At 45.6% G+C, this 21,404-nt stretch overlaps 1 protein-coding gene across 4 annotated transcripts in view; it reads right to left on the bottom strand.

The window, feature by feature from the left end:
• Nucleotides 1–21,404, bottom strand: part of WIPI1 (WD repeat domain, phosphoinositide interacting 1) — a 951,231-nt gene that overhangs the window by 402,107 nt on the left and 527,720 nt on the right. For 3 of the 4 annotated variants that reach the window (XM_069655067.1, XM_069655070.1, XM_069655069.1), the window contains exons 6-9: nucleotides 20,014–20,106; nucleotides 8,816–8,886; nucleotides 7,969–8,076; nucleotides 5,435–5,599 (exon numbers count right to left, since the gene is read on the bottom strand). In XM_069655067.1, coding sequence (XP_069511168.1) covers nucleotides 5,435–5,599; nucleotides 7,969–8,076; nucleotides 8,816–8,886; nucleotides 20,014–20,106 — 437 coding nt within the window. The remainder of the gene's footprint in view (nucleotides 1–5,434; nucleotides 5,600–7,968; nucleotides 8,077–8,815; nucleotides 8,887–20,013; nucleotides 20,107–21,404) is intronic. The other variant, XM_069655068.1, reaches the window with a different exon arrangement.

Below are 21,404 nucleotides of genomic sequence, written 5' to 3' on the forward strand. Positions count from 1 at the left end.
GGAGAAATGGGGTTGCTTAAGATAGTTGCATGTCTCTCCTCCTGGGTTTGTTCCATGTGTCACAATATCCCAGAAGTATGGAGGAAAGGGACTGTGATGTAAGAGTAAGAAAAAGCGACTTACTGTAGTGATAACAGAACTTCCCATCCTTAATGCCCTTTCATATGTAGGACTCTCCCTCCAGTCCTCATAGAATATAGTTAGTAGGTTTTCAGTCCAATGCATGAAAAAGGGGACTGACAAGAAGTGCGGCAATAGCAGGGCATGGCCACTCCTGTTTTTTAGCACCTATGAATAGTAGAATATAAAGGGGATGGCATTTTGTGGTGCAAATAGCTCTTCTCGAGCCCCTATGGGAGGGATAACTCAGAAGTGTGGCGGAAAGGAGATTATTGACTAGGTGTACAGTAGTCACTGCAGTGAGCAACATTTACTCTTTTGAAAATGTTATTAGGTTCCATCTAGCTCTTTTGGATCGAAGTCAGAGCAATGCATTTACACCAAAAGGCCTGCAGCAAAATATTGATACAGGTAGCTCAGTAAAACGTAGCGGTAAATTAATCTGGGATGCTCACTTTAAAATAAAGTCAACCTGTGTTCATGGCAGAAACATTGAGTTATGCTTCTTGCAAATACAGGTAGGTATTCTTGATTCATTTATTGGTGACCTGCATCCCTAGATCCGACTTGCTTGATGATAACAAAAGACAAGAAGCAGAATACAGTATCTTGTTTTTTCATAATGTTACAATGCTCTTATTTTATTTATTTTTATATTTGTATAGCGCCCTTAACCCTTGGGCGTCTAGGCGCTGGATGCAGCTTAGTATTTTACAGACAGCAGGATACGTGCTGCTAATTAAATGGGAAGGTTTTCGGTCTCTTTCAGAACATAGTGTAGGAGGGCTTCAATCTCAAAGCTGGGGGAAGGGTGTTCCACATCGTAGCTGCAGAGACGAGGAAGCTTGAGCTTCCAGCTTTGGTCCGCTTGAATCTAGGAACACAAAGGTGGTTAGCATAAGCAGTCCAATTGAGTCAGGCCATGGCTGGTTTGGACAGTCCCTAGGATAGGTAGCCCAGGGCGGTGTTGTCAAGCAGTGGGTGATGGTGAGGATCCGTTCTCGTACTGGTAGCCAGTGTGCTGCTCTTCTTGCTGCAGTGATGTGGCCGTGTTTGTTTATCCCCAGCACGGCTCGCAGGGCGTTATTCTGAATTGTTTGTAATTTGTTCAGGTTTCGCTCTGAGGTACCTCTCAAGAGGGCTTTGCAATAACCAAGCTTTGCTCCAATAATGGCACTGGCAATGTTCAGGCAGTGGTCAGTTGAAAGAAAGGGTCGGCTCGCTTTGATCAGTTTGGTCACATATGCAGCCAGTGGCATGGATGTGTCGGGATAGTGTAAGCATGGCATTGGGATGGAAGTCGAGCATCTTGACATATGATGAGATGTGGATGGGGTGATGGTCAATGGTAAACAGCTGGAAGTCTGGGCTGAGCTTGCCAAGGTGGGAGGAGTTGCGACAAGGACTTCCATTTTATCATTGTTGAGACACAAGCAGTGGGAGGCCATCCCGCCTTAGATGGCTCTTAATCCATATACAATTATGCAGAGATGACAACAGTCCCCGGGTTATCAGAAATGCTTTTGTCCAGTACTACATTTGTACACAATGCCACTTTGCATGATGGCATTAGGAGGTGTTTCATTATATTTTTATTTTTCCATTTTAAGTACCAGCATGGAACCTTCTTTTGGTTACATAGCCATAACTGAATCAATGTCATAATGTGGGGTCAGTTATACCCTTGCACACTATCGCGCACACTCACAACTTCAGTAAACAATAAGGTCACAACATACTCTTGTTATGGGCTTCACACTGCTGCCCTCACATTCACTTATTCACTCATCCTTATTGACGTATCCATTCGGACACTTATCCAGCTCTACATCCTTATTCAATAATACGTATCACACGTATGCATGTATCCATCCACACCTCCCCTACAGTATCCTATACCCTTTTATTCATTTACCCATCTTCAAAATCTTTGATTCATTCCTCCAACACCATACCCCTACGTATTCAGCTATTCTCTGTTCTAGATGGTTTCAATAGTTTGAGGATTCCTTTATGCAGTTTAGACGTTTTCTTTTTACAGTTTTCACAATTTCTTTCATGATAGATGAAGTATAGACCCAGGTTTGTATAAAAGCAAGTGTCTTTATTGCTTATTAGTTACAGCATAGGTAGAACGTATGAGAACAGAGTAGGTGCATCCTTCAAGTATCACCTGTTACTCTCCAGTTCCCAACCGTCATTCCTGTAGCCCCCGGCACACCCACCTGCATCATCTCATTCTATAGGGCCAGTAATCTCATGCACTTATCACACTCCACTACATAGATCGCTACAATGGACTGCAGGAAGGCCAGATTAAGGGGGTGCCTGGTTGACCCATCAGCCTCCCGGGGGGCATCTTCCACCCTAGCCCAGGTGTCCCTATTCCCTAATCAGTGCAACCAAAGAGTAGTTTGTTCAATATGGTGCCTTCTCCCTCCGACTCTCACTCCTTTCCCTGATCTTTCCCCTCCTTCTCTATCTCTTGTCTCTCCGATTCTCTTCCTACACTCTTTCTCTCTTCTCACCTCTCTCTCTCTCCTCCCGCCCCTTCCCTGGTCTCCTCGCTCCCCTTCTATCTCACCTCTCTACCTAAAAGTCCTATTCTCCTCCTTCCCTCTCTCTCTAGTTCCTTCTAACTACATCCATCTCTCTATGTCTGCTTCTGATCTTCTCACACTCCTCCATTCTTTCTCTTATGCTTGCTGCTCCTTCCTGATCGCCAACCTCCCCCAATACACTTATACCCTCTCTCCTACCACCCCATTCTCTCTCACACACTTCCTTGCTCTTTCACTTCTCTTTTCTCTCTGTAGCAATCGCTCCTTCCACTGTTTTCACCCACTATTCACAATCTGCCCCATCTTCCACACCTCACTCTATTACCACTCACTCTAATATGCTTGCATACCAGCCAGTTCACTCTCTCAAGCCTGATACCACTCTCTCTCACACGCAATACCTTACCTGCACTCTCATCCAATAATTGCAGCACCTCCTAAGCACTCTGCAGCAACCAGTGCCCTCCACTTGGTCTCTCGGTATACTGACTCTCCTCCTGACCTCACCCTACACCCTTCATCCATGCTTCAGAGTGTGGATCTTTTATACCCAGGCGTTTCTTCCTTTCTACCTCATCCCCCTTTCCATTGGTCCGTAACTGCACCCGAGCCCAATGCTCAATCTATCTCTATACTTTCCCTGGGGGCTGGATTATAATGGCACCCAGCGTTAAAATCTCCAGTGGCTCCACCTCCTTTCTGCTCGCAGGCATTTGTTCTTCAGTGGCCCAGTGGGTCAGCATTTCCCGTGTGCATTTCCTTCCTCCAGTCTTGGGAAGTATATGTTCCTCCCAGTAGCCTGGATGGCGTCAGAGGAGGGAGACCTGTTGCCAGCATCACTGCTTCTCTGTGGGATGTGCTCACATGCCTCTGTGAACTTATGGTGTGATACAGTGCTACCAGCATTTGAACCATACATGGCACTGTCGGGCGGCTCAGGGACTGGGGCCCCACAACTCCCTCACTTCGCTTCCGAGGTAGGATCGACTCTGGCATATGCCATGGTAGGCCACCTGCCCCAGGTCGAGAGGGGTGCATGTTCACACCTGACACATCCTCCATCGCACTCATTCTTGTATTAATCCTCACATTTATATTCTTCCATCCACCCCTCTTATGCTCTCCCTGTATTTTTCCTTGGCATCATTATCCGTCTAAGCGTGTCGGTGTGCATGAACTCAACATGTTTTCACTGTACACAACAGCCCAAAGTATTGACTTTATGATTGCTTGTTCAGTCGGAAAGCCTGATAGCTTCTCAGGGCTCCTGGTTACACAGTCTCTGGCGTTCCCTAGGACTCACTTATTGACACTGCCATTCACTAGTCTGATCTGGTCAGCAGTCCGTTCTCAAATAATTCCATGTCATTTGTGATGGTCCTGGATTTAATGTTCATACTTCAGGTACTTGACATATTCCATTGTGAATGCAGGACCAGAACAAAGACCAATAATTGGATTGGATTGGATGAGCAACTCGCACATGTCATGGGGAACCTTGGGAGCCTTAGGTGTAATCACTACAGAGTACTATGTGTCGCTGCGATAGAGACATTTCGCACAACCAGTATGTATCACACAATTTTCTGCAGAGAATTATGCAGGAGGCGGGATCACTGTGAAACGATGTGTGAAAGCCACTCGCTGCAGGAAAATGGGCACAAATTTAGTACATTATCTGAGGCATTAAACCCTCACGCAGGCAGCCTTTCCTAACATGCAGAGCGGAATTGTCAACGTATTGCATAAAAATGTTCCATGGAATGTTTTATTTTTATTTTAGCATCCAGGGCAGTCACCACAGCCAATCAGATTGCTTGGAACTCAGGCTGATCTTCACGGAAGGCGCCCTTGTTCGGAGCCACCTCTGAGCTTTCAGCACCTTCCCCGACATTTTACCTCCCGCCCACTGACCCCTCACCTTCCATCACCTCCCTTCCACTTACTTGAAGAGGTTGCGGCGCCGCTTGTCTCATGTCCACCGTCTGCCATGGAAGTAGAAGAGGGGCTTGCGTCTATTTCCACGGTGGCCATGTTCGGTTAGTAGTTCTTTGAAATAATGTTTTGTGGGCTCATCGAACCTTTTTTTTTCCAAAGAAGCAAATGTCTATTAGCATCCCGGGGCAAAACCCCGGGTGCTAATAGCCATTCTGACGAGTTCCCCTGGCCGTACCGGATAGTAACGTCCCAGGGCTCTCGTTTCACTGGAGCCTATTAACTCGGGCCACTGTCGTTACCACCTGGTACGGCCTAGGGAACGCGTCATTATGGCTTAAATAATTATTTGTACAACTGTAGTCTAAAGATAACTTTTAAATGTACTGATCTGAAGCATACAAACAAAAATACACAATGGTGGAAAGTTATCAAACTGTGTACATAATTGTTTCTTCAAATGCACACTATTTAGCAGATCTTGCAAGGAACATTCTAATAATCGCCGTCTGAAAATAGATTTGTTTTTTTTAACAAAGCAACATGTAATATCAACACATCAAATTAATATATTTAAAAATAGCTTATTGAGAAACGGGGGACAATCGTGTAGCTTGCCCCAAACAGATAAGACTAGTACATTAACTTTTTCCCAAAAATAATACTATACAAAGTGCCATTTATGATGTGAAGTTATTTTTCAATAAACTATTCTGAGAAAGCCACCATTGTAATGCCTCTGTAGGCACCAGGCCTCCAAAGCAATCAATCTATTACCCCGACTCAATTTCAACATCAATAAATGTAAATTCACCTACGTGGCTAAAGTGCAAACGTTCTTCAGACCGGAAAAGTTCAAGCGCACAGTGGCAAAGGCCCGGTCCTGGTTCATCATATCCGAAACTTGAGCCGGGAGGTAGTTGGTGGCCGCCATGAACATTTTGCCCATGTAGCCTGACCACGTTGGCGCCTGGTCTGACCTGCTGAGAGTCACATGAAAGTCATGCATCCAGGTCTCCAGCACAGCTAATAATACTCATCATGACGAGCTACAAAGTCTAGCCGGAATTATCCGAAAACAAACTGTAAATGCATTGCTGTTAGTGCTTTTTATCAAAACCCAGGCATGGATGTTTGGATGAATACTGCAGTAACTAGTTAAAAATATGCTGTATTCACTTGCCATTTTTAGCATTTGCAGACCCCAAGTAACCCCTTGCTTCCTCTCCACTCATCCTCTCCATTTCCATTCGGGTGTTATCATGGCTCCCAATTTATCTGCTGCAAATTTGGTGCATGTACTTTCTGCAGCCTCTTGCCCGTGAGCCTCTAGTGCTTTTAACCACCCAAGGGCAACGCTCTTCGTCTTCTCTCCTTGCACATTTCCTTACCAGAAAAACAATATTCTATTCCTGCAGCGAAAGCTACTCGGTTTTGCATTAAAACAAATATTGACATTATAAATTGATGTTATTAAATTCGTATTTTTATCATTCATGTTTTTTTATGGCTGGCGTTTTACCCATTACAGTCTTTGTGTCCCGAAACTACATCACTCATGCTACCAATGATTTTTGATCCATGATCTCAAGTTGCTTACTAGCCATATGGCCACGAGCTCTGCTCTGTGTCTGTCCATGGACTATCTGTCCATGGGTTCCCCAAGTTCCGCGTGTTGTCTGTGCCAGTCCCCACTCAAGCTTCTCATACAGCTTGTCCAGAAATTCTAGGCTACCTCACCCTATGCACGTCTGCCAAGTTTCTCTGACTATCGGTATACAAGTTTAAAGCGTTCACCCTGTCTGTCCATGTGCCGCACGCGCTGTCTATATGCCCCAAGTGGGTCACACTGTCCATGAAACCTAGCTCCTCTCACTGTCGAGACTGTGCAGGGGGTTCAAAGAGATCAGTGCTGGGAATCTGGAAGACCCCCCAAAAGCAGGGTGACCAGATGTTTTCCTGTTTTTGCACGGACTGTCTGTGAATTGGGCCCTTTCTCCCACCCCACTCCAGCCCAAGAGTTTTTTAATTTAAAAACCCAGTCCCAGTTTTGGTGAAAGGGAGGGAGACCATCTCGGTTTTAGGGAAAGTAAGGGTGACAATTGAATAGGCAACAATTATGAACATTATTAAACTTTCACAATTTTTGCCATGACAGGATGGGCTCAAGCCCTCAACCAGTCAGATACCAGCCACATGATATGATACAATAACATTTTTACAAGGCCTTGAGACATTAAGAATGGGTAATTAACTATCGTACTAGCCCTGATGACATTTTTCGGATAGTGCAGGGGCATTGACAATAAGGGAGGGAAAGGAGGGGAGGGGTGGAGAGGAACAAACGGCGACTATCATACTAGGCCTGATGACATTTCTGATAGTGCAGGGGCATTGACAATAAGGGAGGGAAAGGAGGGGGGTGGGGGAGAACAAACAGTGACTATCATACTAGGCCTGACGACATTTCTGATAGTGCAGGGGCATTGACAATAAGGGAGGGAAAGGAGGGGGTTGGAGGAGAGAACAAACAGTGACTATCATACTAGGCCTGACGACATTTCTGATAGTTCATTGGACAATAATTGAGGGAAGGGGGGGGGGGGGAGAGCAACAACAGTAACTATCATACTAGGCCAGGCGACAATGCTGATAGAGGAGCAGTGCTGGAAATACTGTGGGTATGGGGGGGGAAGCGTGGGGGCATGGGGCTATGAGCAGCGAGGGGGGGCAGTCCTTCTGTGGTGTTGGCCATCCCGATTTTACGTCTTGTAAATGTGGTCACCCTCCCAAAAGATCTCCAGATCAACCGAACCCCCAGGATTCCCAGGACCTAAGACCGAGGGCATAACCCAATCAATGGTACATAGTCATGCCTATCAACACTTCAAGGTTGATCCTTAAGACACCAGGTAGCATATATTGGTGCAAAATATAGCCTTTTGGTGTTTTGGTTTCATGCTTCCGTACTAGTGCTAGAAACGGTGTTTGTGCGGGATTAATCTGACCATACAGTAAAAGATTTACACCAATGCAAAAAGAATCAGAACACATGATTTTGCAATCATTTTTTGTTAACATAATGAGGAATGTTGGGAAATAAATGCTGTTCCCTTTTGAAGCCTGAAAGACGGGACCTCATTGTTCTCCATTTCTTATCATTCACGCAAGAAACGTAATGCAAAACAGATTTGCACCACTTGTGTCCCACTATATATTTGACAAGATACGGCAAACAGCTGATGAACAGACCAAACTGAAGAACACAACGGCTCCGTGCAAGGAATAAAGATCAAGCAGGAGAAGGCAAAGCCATGTAAATGACATGGTGGGATGCGGTCCCCAGACATACCTGTCAACCACATGTTCCAGCTTGAAGATGTGCACTGTCTCTGTGTTGCTCGACGCGCAGAGGAACTGCGAGTCCATGCTGAAGACCAAAGAGCTGATGTTCACATACCTGAGACACGAGAACAGAATACAAGTTACTTTTTTACTGCTCCATGACAGACTTCTGGCACTTCTAAGAATTGTAACAGAGGGTTTAATGTATTGGTAACCAATCTATCAACCTCGGGAAGGATGAAGGTCGAGTCGGCCCTGCTGGGATTTGTACTTGCAAAGTGGAGCCCTGTAGTACTCCTCAAGCTGCGTGTCGATCCAGCATGATACACGCAGAATAATTGAAATAGCAGTCTCCTGACGCAGGTCTGCTGCAGAGCCAAGAAGCAATTAAGTGTGTCACACATAAGAAAGTCTGAAACATAAGCAGTGTGAGCGGCACACTAATACCCTGGGCCATAGGATCTCACAAGCTCGCTTCTCAAGCACCGCATCCACTCCATGTTTTTAGGCTACGAAAACGAAATACTTTGAGACTAAATGGGAGCTGTTTACATAGTCGCTGAAATTCTGGACTGACTTCTGAACCCTCGGTATATCATATCTGATGGATAAGCCACATGAATTTGCAGTCCTGACCAATCACAAAGCCAAATTATTGAATAATTCTGGTTCATAAACTAAATGTTGAAAATGCCGTTTGACTTGTTTCTATACAGTTTCTTTTCAATTGCAGTGTCACTCATTTGCACACTTGTTAGTACCAAAAGTTAGAAAAACGCAATGTGGTATTTCTAGGTTCCACATTGGTGGGTTTACCACGCCACCGGCATCTCAAAGTCTGAAAGAGAACTTACCTCTTCATTCCTCTCCTGAACTCATACAGTTTTTCCCCTTCCGGCGTGGAAAATACACGGATGACCGTGCCCTGTATAAAAAACAACAGTCACACTGCTGAATATCACCTCTTTTCCCATGTTTTTATCATTTATTTGATTGCATTTATAGAACATTGCCTGTCACCTTGAAGCATCCTGGTGCTGAAACGAGATAAACAAGAAAACATATCACGGTCCAATCTAAATGCTCCATGTCTTTTTTATTTTTATCTAATGCCAGCACAGAAATGGTTGCCTGCTAATCAGACCCCCCCATTTCAGCAAACCCTATGTCAAAAGCTAGTGTACACATGTGTCCTGCTGAATCAGTATTTTAATCTGCAGAGCCTTCCCTCCAGTGGCACATAGCATGTTCCGAGCTCACAGTAGCTCTCATATTCAAGCCACATAAAACTGATATTAAAAAATGTCAGCCCTGTGAGCCCAGCCCAGCTATAAATAGGCTAGTGTATTCTCTCTTGACTGGCTGTCTTGCTGTACCCAGAGCAGGACAGAAGCCAGTGGGAGCTGCCTTTCCTGTTGATCCTTTGCAATGTCGGGTAACACCTTTCTCCAGTAAGACAGCCTCTCAGCAGGAGCTGTCCTGGGAAATATGAATCAAACAACATGCCATGCACAAAAAGACGAGTCGCACACCAAGGTGCTGCATAACAAAGGGCTTTTGATGCTGTGAACAAGGGAAGGGGACGGGGCTAATGTGGACCAATGGAGCTCAGCATAGTTGGAAGAGGGTTATACCCTCTTGCTTCTCTCTGCTCCTCTCTTCCCTTCCTGTCCCCTCCACTTCCTTTAGCACAAAGCACTTTTGGTACGATGCTAGCTAGCAGAAATCACCCATCTCAAGAACCAGAATTGGAACCCTTAAAGCAGGCTTGCTTTAGTCCACTTACCTGTGAACTTTTGCCTATAAAAGAGGGGTCTCCCACTCCTTGAATTTAGACATCACGATTTAGGGCAGAGGTGGTACTACACCCTACACACTCCCAGGGCACATTGGGGTGGCACTTGCTGAGCACCTAGACCTGCCACTCTGCACCAAACCTCCAGAGGCTGGTTGAAGGGGGACTGAATGGACTCATACGCAAAAGCCCCTGGAGTGAGTCTCACAGTACCTGGAGGACCAGATCAGCAAAAGCTCCCTGTTGTGCCAAACTGAACTGGTTCAAATGCATTTGCACCATGTTCACTGCACTCCAACCAGTGGGACTTGCCGGTGCTGCTGTTGGCACTCTGCTGTTGGTACTATGTTGAACTTCAAACTACCACAGCATCACACCTGTCAGACCGGCTTGTCGCAGCATTGTGCCAAGCAGAGCACATCATCTGTTCAGCTCGAGCAACTTGCTCACCACAGGGAACCAACTCAAACCCTGCATTGGATCACCAAGATCACAGCATCGAACCAACAGACCTCGACTCAAACTGCTAAATCATCACGTCACATGCTGAACAAAACCAGTGGTCACAAATTTGTCAACCTGACTCGACTCCTGATCCGACCCTGGCGAGCCATCTGAAATGCACGACCCACATACTGCACTGGACCCACACTGACCTCCCGATTTGAACGACTCAATGCAAACTCGCAGCTTTACCCAGGAAGACTCGCTGCACCCAAACCTGGTTTGACCTGCACCGCAGCACAGCTCAAGGCCTGGTTCGATGCTGTTGAGCCACCCAAGAACAGCGAGAAGGTACTATTGACTTGTACCTGCACCCAGTCCATCTTTGGGCCCTAGAAACTGGTTACGTCACATTTGACCACTTTTCTCATTACATACACATTGTTTTAAAATCATTGTGGTTGCTTATTGCCCTTTTCACCCCTGTTTCATAACCTCTTTCTATGTTTTGTATATTCTGCATTTATTCTACAGGGGTGTATTTTTATATAGGGTTATTTATTATTTGTACACTGGTGTGTTTCATTAAAGTGTATATATTTTGATATGACCATGATTAGAAAGTCATTTATTTTGGACTGTTGTATGTTGTGGTTTAGATCAGTACTGGATCACTTACACACCCCTTCTGAGAGTATAGCCTTCCCTCAGCCCCCATTACCACAAAAGATGAACAAGGTATAATCTCTTGACTGTGCCCTGTGGCGGCATGGAATGAGTAGTCTGACCAAAAGGTGGCATAGTTATTGCTATAAGCATTTATTAACAACCAACAAGCCCATCTATCCCTTACTAGAGGTGGATTCCCTACCTCAAACAAACTAAAACCCGGGCAGTCAGGAAGTCTTTGAGTCCAAATCAAAAGTTCACCATCCTAGTCCAAAACTCCTATTCCATCCCTACCACTGAAACACAAACCCTAATATAAAAACATTTCTTTCTACAGCCTAGGAGAATGACTCCCTTCTCCTGGGTATGAGTCTCAAGATGCAGCGTTCTCAACTTCTGGAAATGTTCCAAGGTTCAAAATCTAAGAAAAGGTTCCACAATACTTCAGTGGGGCTAGGAGAATGACTCCTTTTTCCTAGCTTGTTCCCCATTTGTTGTAAGCATTTTCGGGGTTATCTTAATTCTAACTTCAACAGTTCTTGTAGTTCCCTCCAAGGGTTTCTTCCACTCTTTACTTTCTCCACTTTCTGTAACTTGCCCCCACTGGGACGATGAAGAGGTTCCCTGAGTCCTCCTTGACCTGCCAGTACCACACTCTTGTGGAACTGGGCAGGGAATTGCCTCACAACGTGTTGCACTACTTTCTCTTCTTCTTCCACTTCACAATTCCCAGTCTCAAACTTATTCCTATTCTTCTTGCCGTTACCTTCTCTCGAGGAATGGTTCACCAGTTTGCCAGGGGCCACAAGATTGTTCTTCCGCCTTTATGTCTCTTCATAGGCCTGCTTGTCTTCGCAGCCAAGTACTGTAGGTGTATTTATGATTGGGGTTTTCGTTCTGGGTGCAGCTGCTTATCCCAGCGACCTGAATAAGACTCCTGTTGGTCCGGTGTCGTGCTAGTGTGTTGTTTTAGGGAAGGACCAGTCCCCTCCTTCCCTTGGTTACAAAATTACAGTCGATTGGTACACACTTTGACTGCGCCACCTCCGTAAATAATTGAAATCTAGTCACACTTGCTTTGGTAGTGTTGGAGCAATTTATTATTAATTAACTCCCATTGCCCATTAATTGTTGACACGTGTTTCAGCGTCTCAGGGGCCTTTTTCAAAATAATAACTTTTTTGTGACATACATACGCATGTAAGCATACAGATATACATAATATCATATAGTAATTCGTGGAAAGAGAAAAAGAAAGAGAAAAAAAGGGAGTAAAGAAAAGATAAAGAATTTATGAAAAATATACACATGTTCATATGTTTAAACCTCATGATTCCGTTCCACCCAGCAATTGTAAATTCTGAAAAGTATTGTTTTTGAATTGAAGTTTGGGACCATTTTTGAAACTGAACATTATTTATGAAGGCGTACTTGGGCAAATAAAATTCCCTACAGGTCTGTTTGATCTTAGCGTCAGCATTAATTTTGGCCATGCCAATTGTAATGCCCTTTTCCTTTCTCTGTCCTGTCACTTGATGGTCGTCCTTACTGTGAAAATGTTCTGGCGCCTTATGAATAAAGAAATAAATAATGTGGTAGTAGAACTGAGTCTACATAATTTTTAGCATCATGCTAGTGAATAGGAATAGAGGGCACGTAGTTAGGAATTACAAGGATGTAAGCACTATGGTTTTGGAGTACACACTCAGGTGACTTTAAATTGTACAGTTTACATGCTGTGATTGGATACAAGAGCCAAACGGAATAAACCTCAGGTGGTTTTGCATATTGGTAAGCTCGGACACGACACAGGTGGTGGATTATCTCTGCCTAAGTTGGGGTCACCAGTATTATGTGAAATAAGGCAAATGAGGTGAACACTATGATGTAACAAACTTAAGTGCGTTGCATTAGAACTCTGCAGTGGATTGAAACTAACTATATATTTTCCTTTGATTTTTTTCTCTATCGATTTTTGTTTGTTTTTACCAATCTGTGGTTGTGTCATGATCAATGTGTCTCTGCCTTCCCTGATTTATTCTATTCTGTGATGGCATGGGGTGCTTTTATGATTTTATATTTTGAAACTACATCGCTGAACTATTTTGCGGTTCATATTTTTCATATATTTATGACATTGGTTTTGTCTGCATTACATTATCATTTCATGCACGTTTACTAACGAACATTTGATCTAGTTGAATCACATTAATGGCAATTATTGATTTAGTAGTTAAGAGCCCTGAGGAAGGTCTACACATTCACCTGGGCTTTTTGATTTTTGATTTATTTTAAAAGAATGAATGATGGGAGATCAACCTCCAGAAAATATGTGGGGCCATTCATTCACACATTTTCCACGCTCACTGCACAGCAGAAAAATAGTCCTGTACTCTGGGAGGACATAGCTTACCAGTGCCGCCCTCTCCATGTCATGTGTAGCCGACACCTGACAACTGTGGATAATCAAAAGCCCCTGGCCGTGGGCAGCATGATTAGCATTTCAAGGCCCCATGGATTAGCATCTCCATTGTTACACTTTGCTGGTGTCGGCGAATATTGATGAATGTTAATTAGTGGCCTCATGGAAAGTCTGGGTGAAGGAAGTGACAATGGAGACCAGAGACAAACAGACATGCGTCAATTTGGTACTACGACCCCTCCTTGGTGTTAGGAAAGATTTTGTAATTGTAGGTAATTTTCCTTCCATGTGGCAACCCCTAAACTTTTTGCTGTTGTTTTTCACCTTGTTCTTGACTTTGCCAGAGAAGTGCAGCCTTCTGCCGCACTCCTCTGGGCTTTCGCTCATTTCTTATGGGGAAACTGACATGCCCTTAAGACAGTCAGTACCGGGGAACGCTGTTTCCCGTAGTTTCTTTTATCATGTTGCGGCTTTCATGCAACATGACACAAGAGGGCACTGTAAGCTAAGTTACAGCTCTCTTGGGTCTCTAGCCTTCTACAGGCCCTAGATACTCATTTAGGATTGTATTTGATCGGTGCAAGTAATTCAGGGACGGGAATGGTGGCAGCGATCGTTTTCTTGTGTTTTGAGCTCCTTTTGGCGTTCTAAGCGCGTTTCTCGCGCTTAACCCAAAATAGTGGCTTGGCTCCCAAAATGGCCAGACCACGAGGCTCCTTTGTCCTGTCCGCTGACCGTCTTGCTCCCTTCACCTTCCCCAGGTCGAGCCGACCCGGGGCCTTCCTTATTTGGGCATGTACTTTCCCGCGAAACACGGATGCTTTCGCGGGCTTCTACATGTCTTTTGTGTGCCTCCAGGATGTGGGCTGGGATGTCTGGTCCCAATACACATCCTGGGTGCCAGAGAGTCTAGGGTGGTGTGAATGCCTGGGACCACCGTGGTCCGTGATTGGTCCACGTATGGTGTGAGTGTTGATGAGCGGATCTCCCATTGGGTCCCCTCCGTTTTGGCGCGAAGGGAACCGTGGATAAGAGGGGGCTGGAAACACCACTACCATGTCGATCTCCTGAGTTCTCACGAACGAAGGAATACAGGAGCCAAGTATCCTGCAACCAAGAGGCTGGACCGAGGAATCGCTGGTGACCCGCTGAAGGACTTCTCTGCACTGCTGTCGTCTTGTGAAACCCTTTTCACCTTTGATCGAACCAGAAGGCCTGTACTGGTGCTTCGTCCCTTGGAATAGCGGGAACAGCTATTCTCGGCATCTTCATCATCTCCTGCCAGTAAGCCTTCGGAAGCGTCTCTGGGCCATCCAGCTGACTGACCAGCTTACACGGGAGTCTTGCTCTGTAACCGCCGCCAGGTTGTGTAGTATTTCGAGTCCTTGTCACTCTCACACGCTTCGTACACTTGGCGTTCCCAAGTCTGACGTGAGTAGTGTACATTTGGCTCAGATACACACGGCCGCTCCGTTGCCCTGCTGTGGTAACAAACTGTGCAGATTTCATCGATTGGGACGTCTTTTTACTCAACACGACGACGAGGCGTTCCCTGCTCTTCTGAACCTGCCAGCTGCTGAAAATGACGCGGAGAAGCCTGGGTCTGCTTGCATCGGGGACCGGTGAGTAGCATAGCTAGGATCTGGTCGCCCTCCTGCAGGAGCCCATTGCTTTTCCCCGCTGTGTAAAACAGCACCCTTGTCCGTACTCGCGCTCTGCTTCTGCCCACTGTGGAGGCTGCGCTTGAGTCGCGGAACTTGTTCTTCTTTTGTGCACTAATCTGAACTGCCTGATTTCCCTCGAAGAGCTTCTCCTTTTGCCCGTTGGCACCAGCGCGTGCAGGTACTTTTGAGCACAAGGCTCCACTCTTCGCAGGGCTCGGACTTCCATCTAGTTAGGTGCCTCTGAAGGCGAACTGGGTCTAAGCATTATTTCGCACTGCCTGTCTTCCTTCCCTTTTAGGTGGACTACCCATTCCGTGCATCTAACGCTTGAGACTGTCGTATTTGTATATATATTGTATTGATATGGTATGTGTTGGTTTAATATTGTTATATTGTGATTTTCTCGCTACGGTCATTGTTTTAAAGGCCTTGAAATAAATGTGTATATATTTTTAATATAACAACTGTTTGGAGTAGTTTGTAAGTGATCTTGCTTTGTGTGCTCATTGCGGGCTTTCAGTCACCCTCTCCCCTCTTGAGACCTAGTGTTGACCGCCGCGATCGCTACCTTGATTGGTCTGGCTCGTCCAGAGGTTACCCTGTTCCAAGTAATTAGGTTGGCCTTCTGAACTTCTGCGCCACCAGGACAGAGTTCAGAAATCCGTCTTAACACTTGGTATGAACCGGCAGTGAATGTCCTGTCTGGAACCACTCCTTTCAGAGCAGAGACGTATGTGAATTGTAGGAGACAAAAGGTCTGCCTGCAACCCCCTACTTCAAAGGAGGCCCATGTTGTGACCAAGCGCTGCATAGGGCTCAGTTAATTAGGGAGACACTTTGATGTACAGCAGACAGGAAGATGGGTGGGACTTAGAAATATATGTTGTCATCCTTCCCCTGTCTGTTGTCAAGCGCCCTGATTCTGACCTGAAGCATCACTGAAGATTGTTGGTGGGGACCCAGGATTGGTTCCTTAAGGTGGGCTTAGCCTACACCAATCACTGGGGCCCGTTTGGCTTTAAGAGAAGGCTGAGCCCCTCACTAATCAGATCATCTGAAGACTTTGCAAGGAGTAAGAAGGACTTATTTGGATCCAAGCTGAAGGTACAGTCTACATTACATCTTCCGCCAGTGAAGGAAGGTCAGGAGTTCCAAGAGGGAAGCAAGAGCCCTCCCCTAAACATCTCCAAGGGAACAGATGGAGATACCAGATTCAGATGACCAATAAAGCAGCTCCAGAACAGGTACCCAGCCAGCACACAGCGTGCCCTGCCAGGTTCTGACAGCAAGCTTCCCAGGTGGGAAGTGCCGGAGAGTCTATGGACAAAGAACAAGGCCGTTTACTTCTAACACCCTCCTGAGCTTTGGGCCGTCTGCCTTGAAGGGACCCGAGCACTGCGAAAATGCTAGGAGGAGTGCCAATCAAGCATCATCCAGCATCCATCTTTTAAAGGACGATTTCAAGACAGTCGAGTCCTCGAACCGCTTCCAGCTGCACAGCTCACTGTTGTCACGCCGCAGTCACCAGAGCCGCCCGAGATGCCTCGACCAGCATTCCAGATCCACCAACCAGCACAGAGACAACGATTCTTGGCTCTGAGCTGCCATACAAGACAGCCTGCAGATGTCCGTCCTGCATCGCTTGCCCAACTGCCTGCCGCCTGGTACCCGTAGCTGTCTCCTGGGCTGCGATGGGCCATGGAACCGCCTCAATGCTGTCGAGCACAAAGAACTTCTTCAGAACCAGGTACATTGTGGTTCTGCACCCCTGGTCCTTCTCCAAAGGCCCCTAGAGACAGTTACGACCCATTGCCCGTTCAGTGTTGAAACCAAATAATCTTGAACTATAAGACTGATTACTTTACCAACTACCTTCCTGACATTATCCAGAGTGCATCCCTTTCCTTTGTGAAACTGTCCCTCCTCTGTGTTCCTTCCTTTACAGTGTGGGTTGTAATTGTGCTAGAACTGTCTGTTGTATTAATAAGAAACCAATATTCATCCCTGGACTACTGGTGGCCTGGAAGTTGATTCTTCACACACCTGTCGTTTGCTTCCATACAGGCCTTAAGGTTGGCCACTACATTGGTGTTTTCTTCATGATACTTTACAATGATCTGAATATCAGTCACTTACAAAAGGAATAGGAACCCAAATAATTCCTCAAATTTTGCAAAAAGGGAGATGAATGCAGTGAATAATACGGGAGACTTTACAGACAAATTCTATACTCTGTATGTCCATGGCTGAGAAACTCCCCATCTCCCTCCAGAGGACAACACACCACCAGAAACCACAATATCACCAAACTGGAAACAGAGAAGTTCGAGAGGGGCAAAACTAGGAAATAGGCCTACAATGCTACACACTAGGAAATAGTTACCCACTCAGATAAGACGCCCCCTCCGTCCTACTCTGCAGTAAGGACCTAAAGAGCCCACTCTCCAAAAAGCATCTCACCAATTTCTGATTGTTCCACTGAACCCTACTAGTCCGCCCTCCTCCATTCCCAGGGCTCCACCCATCAGCTGCTCCCCAAACCCATCCCTGTTACGCCCGGTTGTCCCCCCTATGCACAGCGCTGCACTGCTTTGCAGTTAGGTTTAAGCTTCATAAATCCCATACATAAAAAGAAGTGAGTGGCTGTTCGTATGACTCGCAGCAGCCCAATGTTTGTGAATGGCCAGTGAGACAGGAATGCACCCATTCAAACACTCAACCCTGTGTACAGCACATTGTTGCTTCCCAGCTCATTTTTCCCTTTATAAATCCTGTACATACATATAAAGCTTGATAGATTTTTGGGATCTAATGATGTTTTTTCAAAAGAGGTCCCACAACTGCTTTTTTGAAAGTTCTATGTGGACTAAGAGCTGTGCCAATGATGTTTAAAGAAACAGATCCATGTCTAAGAGTGTGGTTGGCCTAACCCCTTCAGGATTTTAGCAGGACATACGTGGTGAGCAGGAGACTTTGTCACTTGTACATCAGGCAGCAGGGAACCAAGCCAGAGTGTTGTGTTGGAAACCGAGCCAGAGTGCGCCATTCTGCATACAAGGACCGCCTTACTCTGTGAGGTCTAACGTGGGGAGGAGAGCTGGTTCAACCACATTTATTCATTTGAACACTGATTTTTCCTTTTGCATACATTTCTCCTTTTTACACTTTTTGTACAAGACATAGGACAGTCATTATGTTTTATTAGAATAGGCCTTTTTAATTTGACGGCCTCCACTAGGGCTGTGTTATTTATTATTTGATGGTCAAGACTACTCCCATCTTAGTTATAGGGAAAAGTAGGAGTTTCTCCAACCCCAACAATTTCAATAAAGGTTTTACAAATTGCACCCATTGTGTCAGTGTCATACCTGTGATACTATGCCTCACTTACACTGAGATGATCTCAGAAAGGGGGGGGGGATCAGTGATGTTGGCAGGTCAGAGTGCTGGTTTACTGAAATCTTTTGTAGCTTTCCAGACTTTCCACCATTAAATACCTTCAGTAAGACTCATCCTGATAGAAGAGCAAGAAATGTGCTTCAGTTGCTGAGATCTCCTCTCGCTCAGAGTGAACTTGCAGTATTCATGTCCATATTAATTCTGCAAAATAAAGTGTCAATACCACACAGCTCGCAATAGCACCAAGCAATCAGTCCATTTAAACTAGATTCTCCCCATCACATGTCTCTATAGTTAGTTATCTTGGAAAGTATGGTGAGACCCTCAGATATTGATGGTTCATCTGTGTCATAATGTGGCATTAATACCCTATTCCAAGGGCTGGAATTTAATGGCCCGGCAGCCCAGGTTATCGGCCCGAGTGAAGATAGGGCAGATAACGAGGGCTCTGGGCCGTTACCCCCATTGCAGCCCTTGGAACGGGGGATTAAGGCTATTAGCACCCCGGGTTGCCAATGCGGTAACCCGGGGTGCTAAAAAGAAATAAGTATTTTCCAAGATGGCCACCATGAAAAGCGAGGCTGGCCTCCGTACCAGGCTTCCCTTTCCATGACGGCCAGCGGGAGCCAGGGAGAACCGGCTGCCGCAGCGTCACTCGCCCCTGCGAAAATAAGGTAAGTGGGAGGGTGAGAAGAAAAAAAAGGAATGGAGGGTGGGGGCAGGAAGGCGGCTGGGAGAGCTGGCCATCAGGCGGCATGTAATGCGGGCTTTCACCGGTGGAGCCTGATTTGCTGGCTCCTCCCACCATGGTGCTAATCCTGGTTATTGCCCTTTTCACATAAAGTCAAACCATTTCTGCCCTTCATCATCCGAAGAGTTATCTTAGACAACAGCATATAGGCAGGAGGACCAGAGTAAGGTGATGACCATCTCTATAGTGTCAATCCCCCGTTCTAAGGGCTAGAACGGGTGGCAACGTTCCGGCACCCAAAGTTATCGGCACAAGCGAAAGTAAAACTTCAGACATTAAGCGGCCAGTCATTCTTGCTCCAGGCTACCAAACTCTGGAAAGAGCTACTATTAAACTTGTGCCAAATAGAAGACACTATTACATTGTAAAATGTCTGAAAGCGCATTACTTAAGTTCTTTTTCCATTTAGTATTTGGAAACATTTCAGGATAATTCTGAAGCCACAGTTCCAAGCAGCCTGCTCTATTTGAAGGTAATACAAGTCAACAATAACATACGAAAACAAGTTAAAACACAGATTTAGATAGGTCCTTTGCTGTGTCTGGTTGAGCACAATTACCTTTTACTGAACAGTAAAAACCTTAATTTCAAAGTGATTACTGAAAATCTAGAATTATATAAGAAATGATGTAAGATTGAAAGTGTAAGGCACCAAATTCCAAAAATGGAATCTTTACATTCAAATTAACATTACACGCCGTCTCAAACCTTTCCCATGTACCAAGAGCCAAAGGCAGGATTCATAATACAAACGTTATTTTCGGATTGTATACTTTTCCCTTTCTATACAATCAATTTCACATTATGTAGATTTATCATTTTTCATTCAGCGTTTTTACCAGTCACTGATTTCTACAACTTGTCAGTGGGTAAGTGCCATGGAGGCCGTTCTCCAGATCCTCACTTACCTTTTCAGAGGCGCTGGCAAGTCTCGAACCCGTGGAGTTGAAAGTGATGGCAGCAAGTGGGCTATCATGTGCCAGGATTGTGCACACTGTTTTCTGTAGAGATAGAAATGAAGTAAATTTTCTATGCACTATTGCCATGCCCATATCCCTGAAGCATCCTTCGCCACCACCCCCCTTCACCCTTCACATTCACAGATCATACAGGCCTCTTTATTACCAGAAGCGAGTGCTTATCAGCATTTAATTCCAGGCTTGTACTGCTGAAGCCCTTGTGTTTTTAGAATAAGAATAGCGTCTCTTCATTGAATCATCTTAGTTTGAGTTACTTTTGCTTGTTTTCCAAATTAAATATACATGGTATTTTGACATAACACAACATTTAAGAGGTAATTCTTGAAGATTGTATGGTTCAACATTGTATTGCTCTATCCCTGAAACAACGATAAAGCCATGTTTAACTACTCACAATTTCGCAGTCATTGTTATCATAGAACAGTGATGTGCATCATCTCTTCTTGCTGGAACGGATGGGGTGCGTATTGCTAGCCCCCGCAAGCTTCTACCATCATATAGCTGCATATTGGGAGCTTTTTAATTGTATGTATTTTTGCCCTACAGTGACACAGAGTCCAGATGGTAATAGGCTTCCTGTTTTGGGCTTTGTGCCCTCCCTCCACCCAGCCTACCAACTCTGATTGGCTGTTGAAGCCCAGGGTTGAAATCGAAGTCCAGAGTCCTTGCGGTTGTGCTTGGGTGGGCCATTTTTCTTGCTGGAACGGATCGGGTGAGTGTTGCCAGCCCCTGCTAGCCTCAACCACCATATGGCGACATCTTGGGAGCTTTTTATTGCATTTACAGCCTAGAGTGCTGCAGAGCCCAGACTGTAACAGGCTTCCTGTTTTGGGCTTTGTTCCCTCCCTCCACCCAGCCCACCAACTCCAGTTGGCCGTAGAGACCCATAAAGACACACCCTCCAGGACAGCCCTCCTGCCCAGGCAGCCCCTTCGGCTAACGGACACAAGGCAAAGGGCAGCTCCTGAAGAAGCAGCTCCAGTCGGTGTTCGCCTGTGAAGCCTGCAGCCGTCAACCATCAGCTACTGATAAGGTAGGCGTGGTCTAGGAGAGGAGTGCAGCAATTACTGTACTCCATCAGAACCCTACCCCATTTGTTACCCTATAAAAGCTAGTGCACCCATGTAGGGCATCTAGAAATTAGTTCTCAAACCTCTGTTTCTCATATTAGCATTTGTGTTCTCAAATGTAGGCATTTTTCCCACCTGCCAGGTCTCAAATATGTGTGACTTTGTACCTGCTGTTAAATCTAGAAGTACCTCCAGAGTACAATGTAGGAATGCTGCCTAAACCTCGTCAACCTATCACTCTCAATGGGC

This window comes from Ambystoma mexicanum, chromosome 3q (genome assembly GCF_040938575.1).
Source record: "Ambystoma mexicanum isolate Mex_15411 chromosome 3q, UKY_AmexF1_1, whole genome shotgun sequence".
NCBI lineage: Eukaryota > Metazoa > Chordata > Amphibia > Caudata > Ambystomatidae > Ambystoma > Ambystoma mexicanum.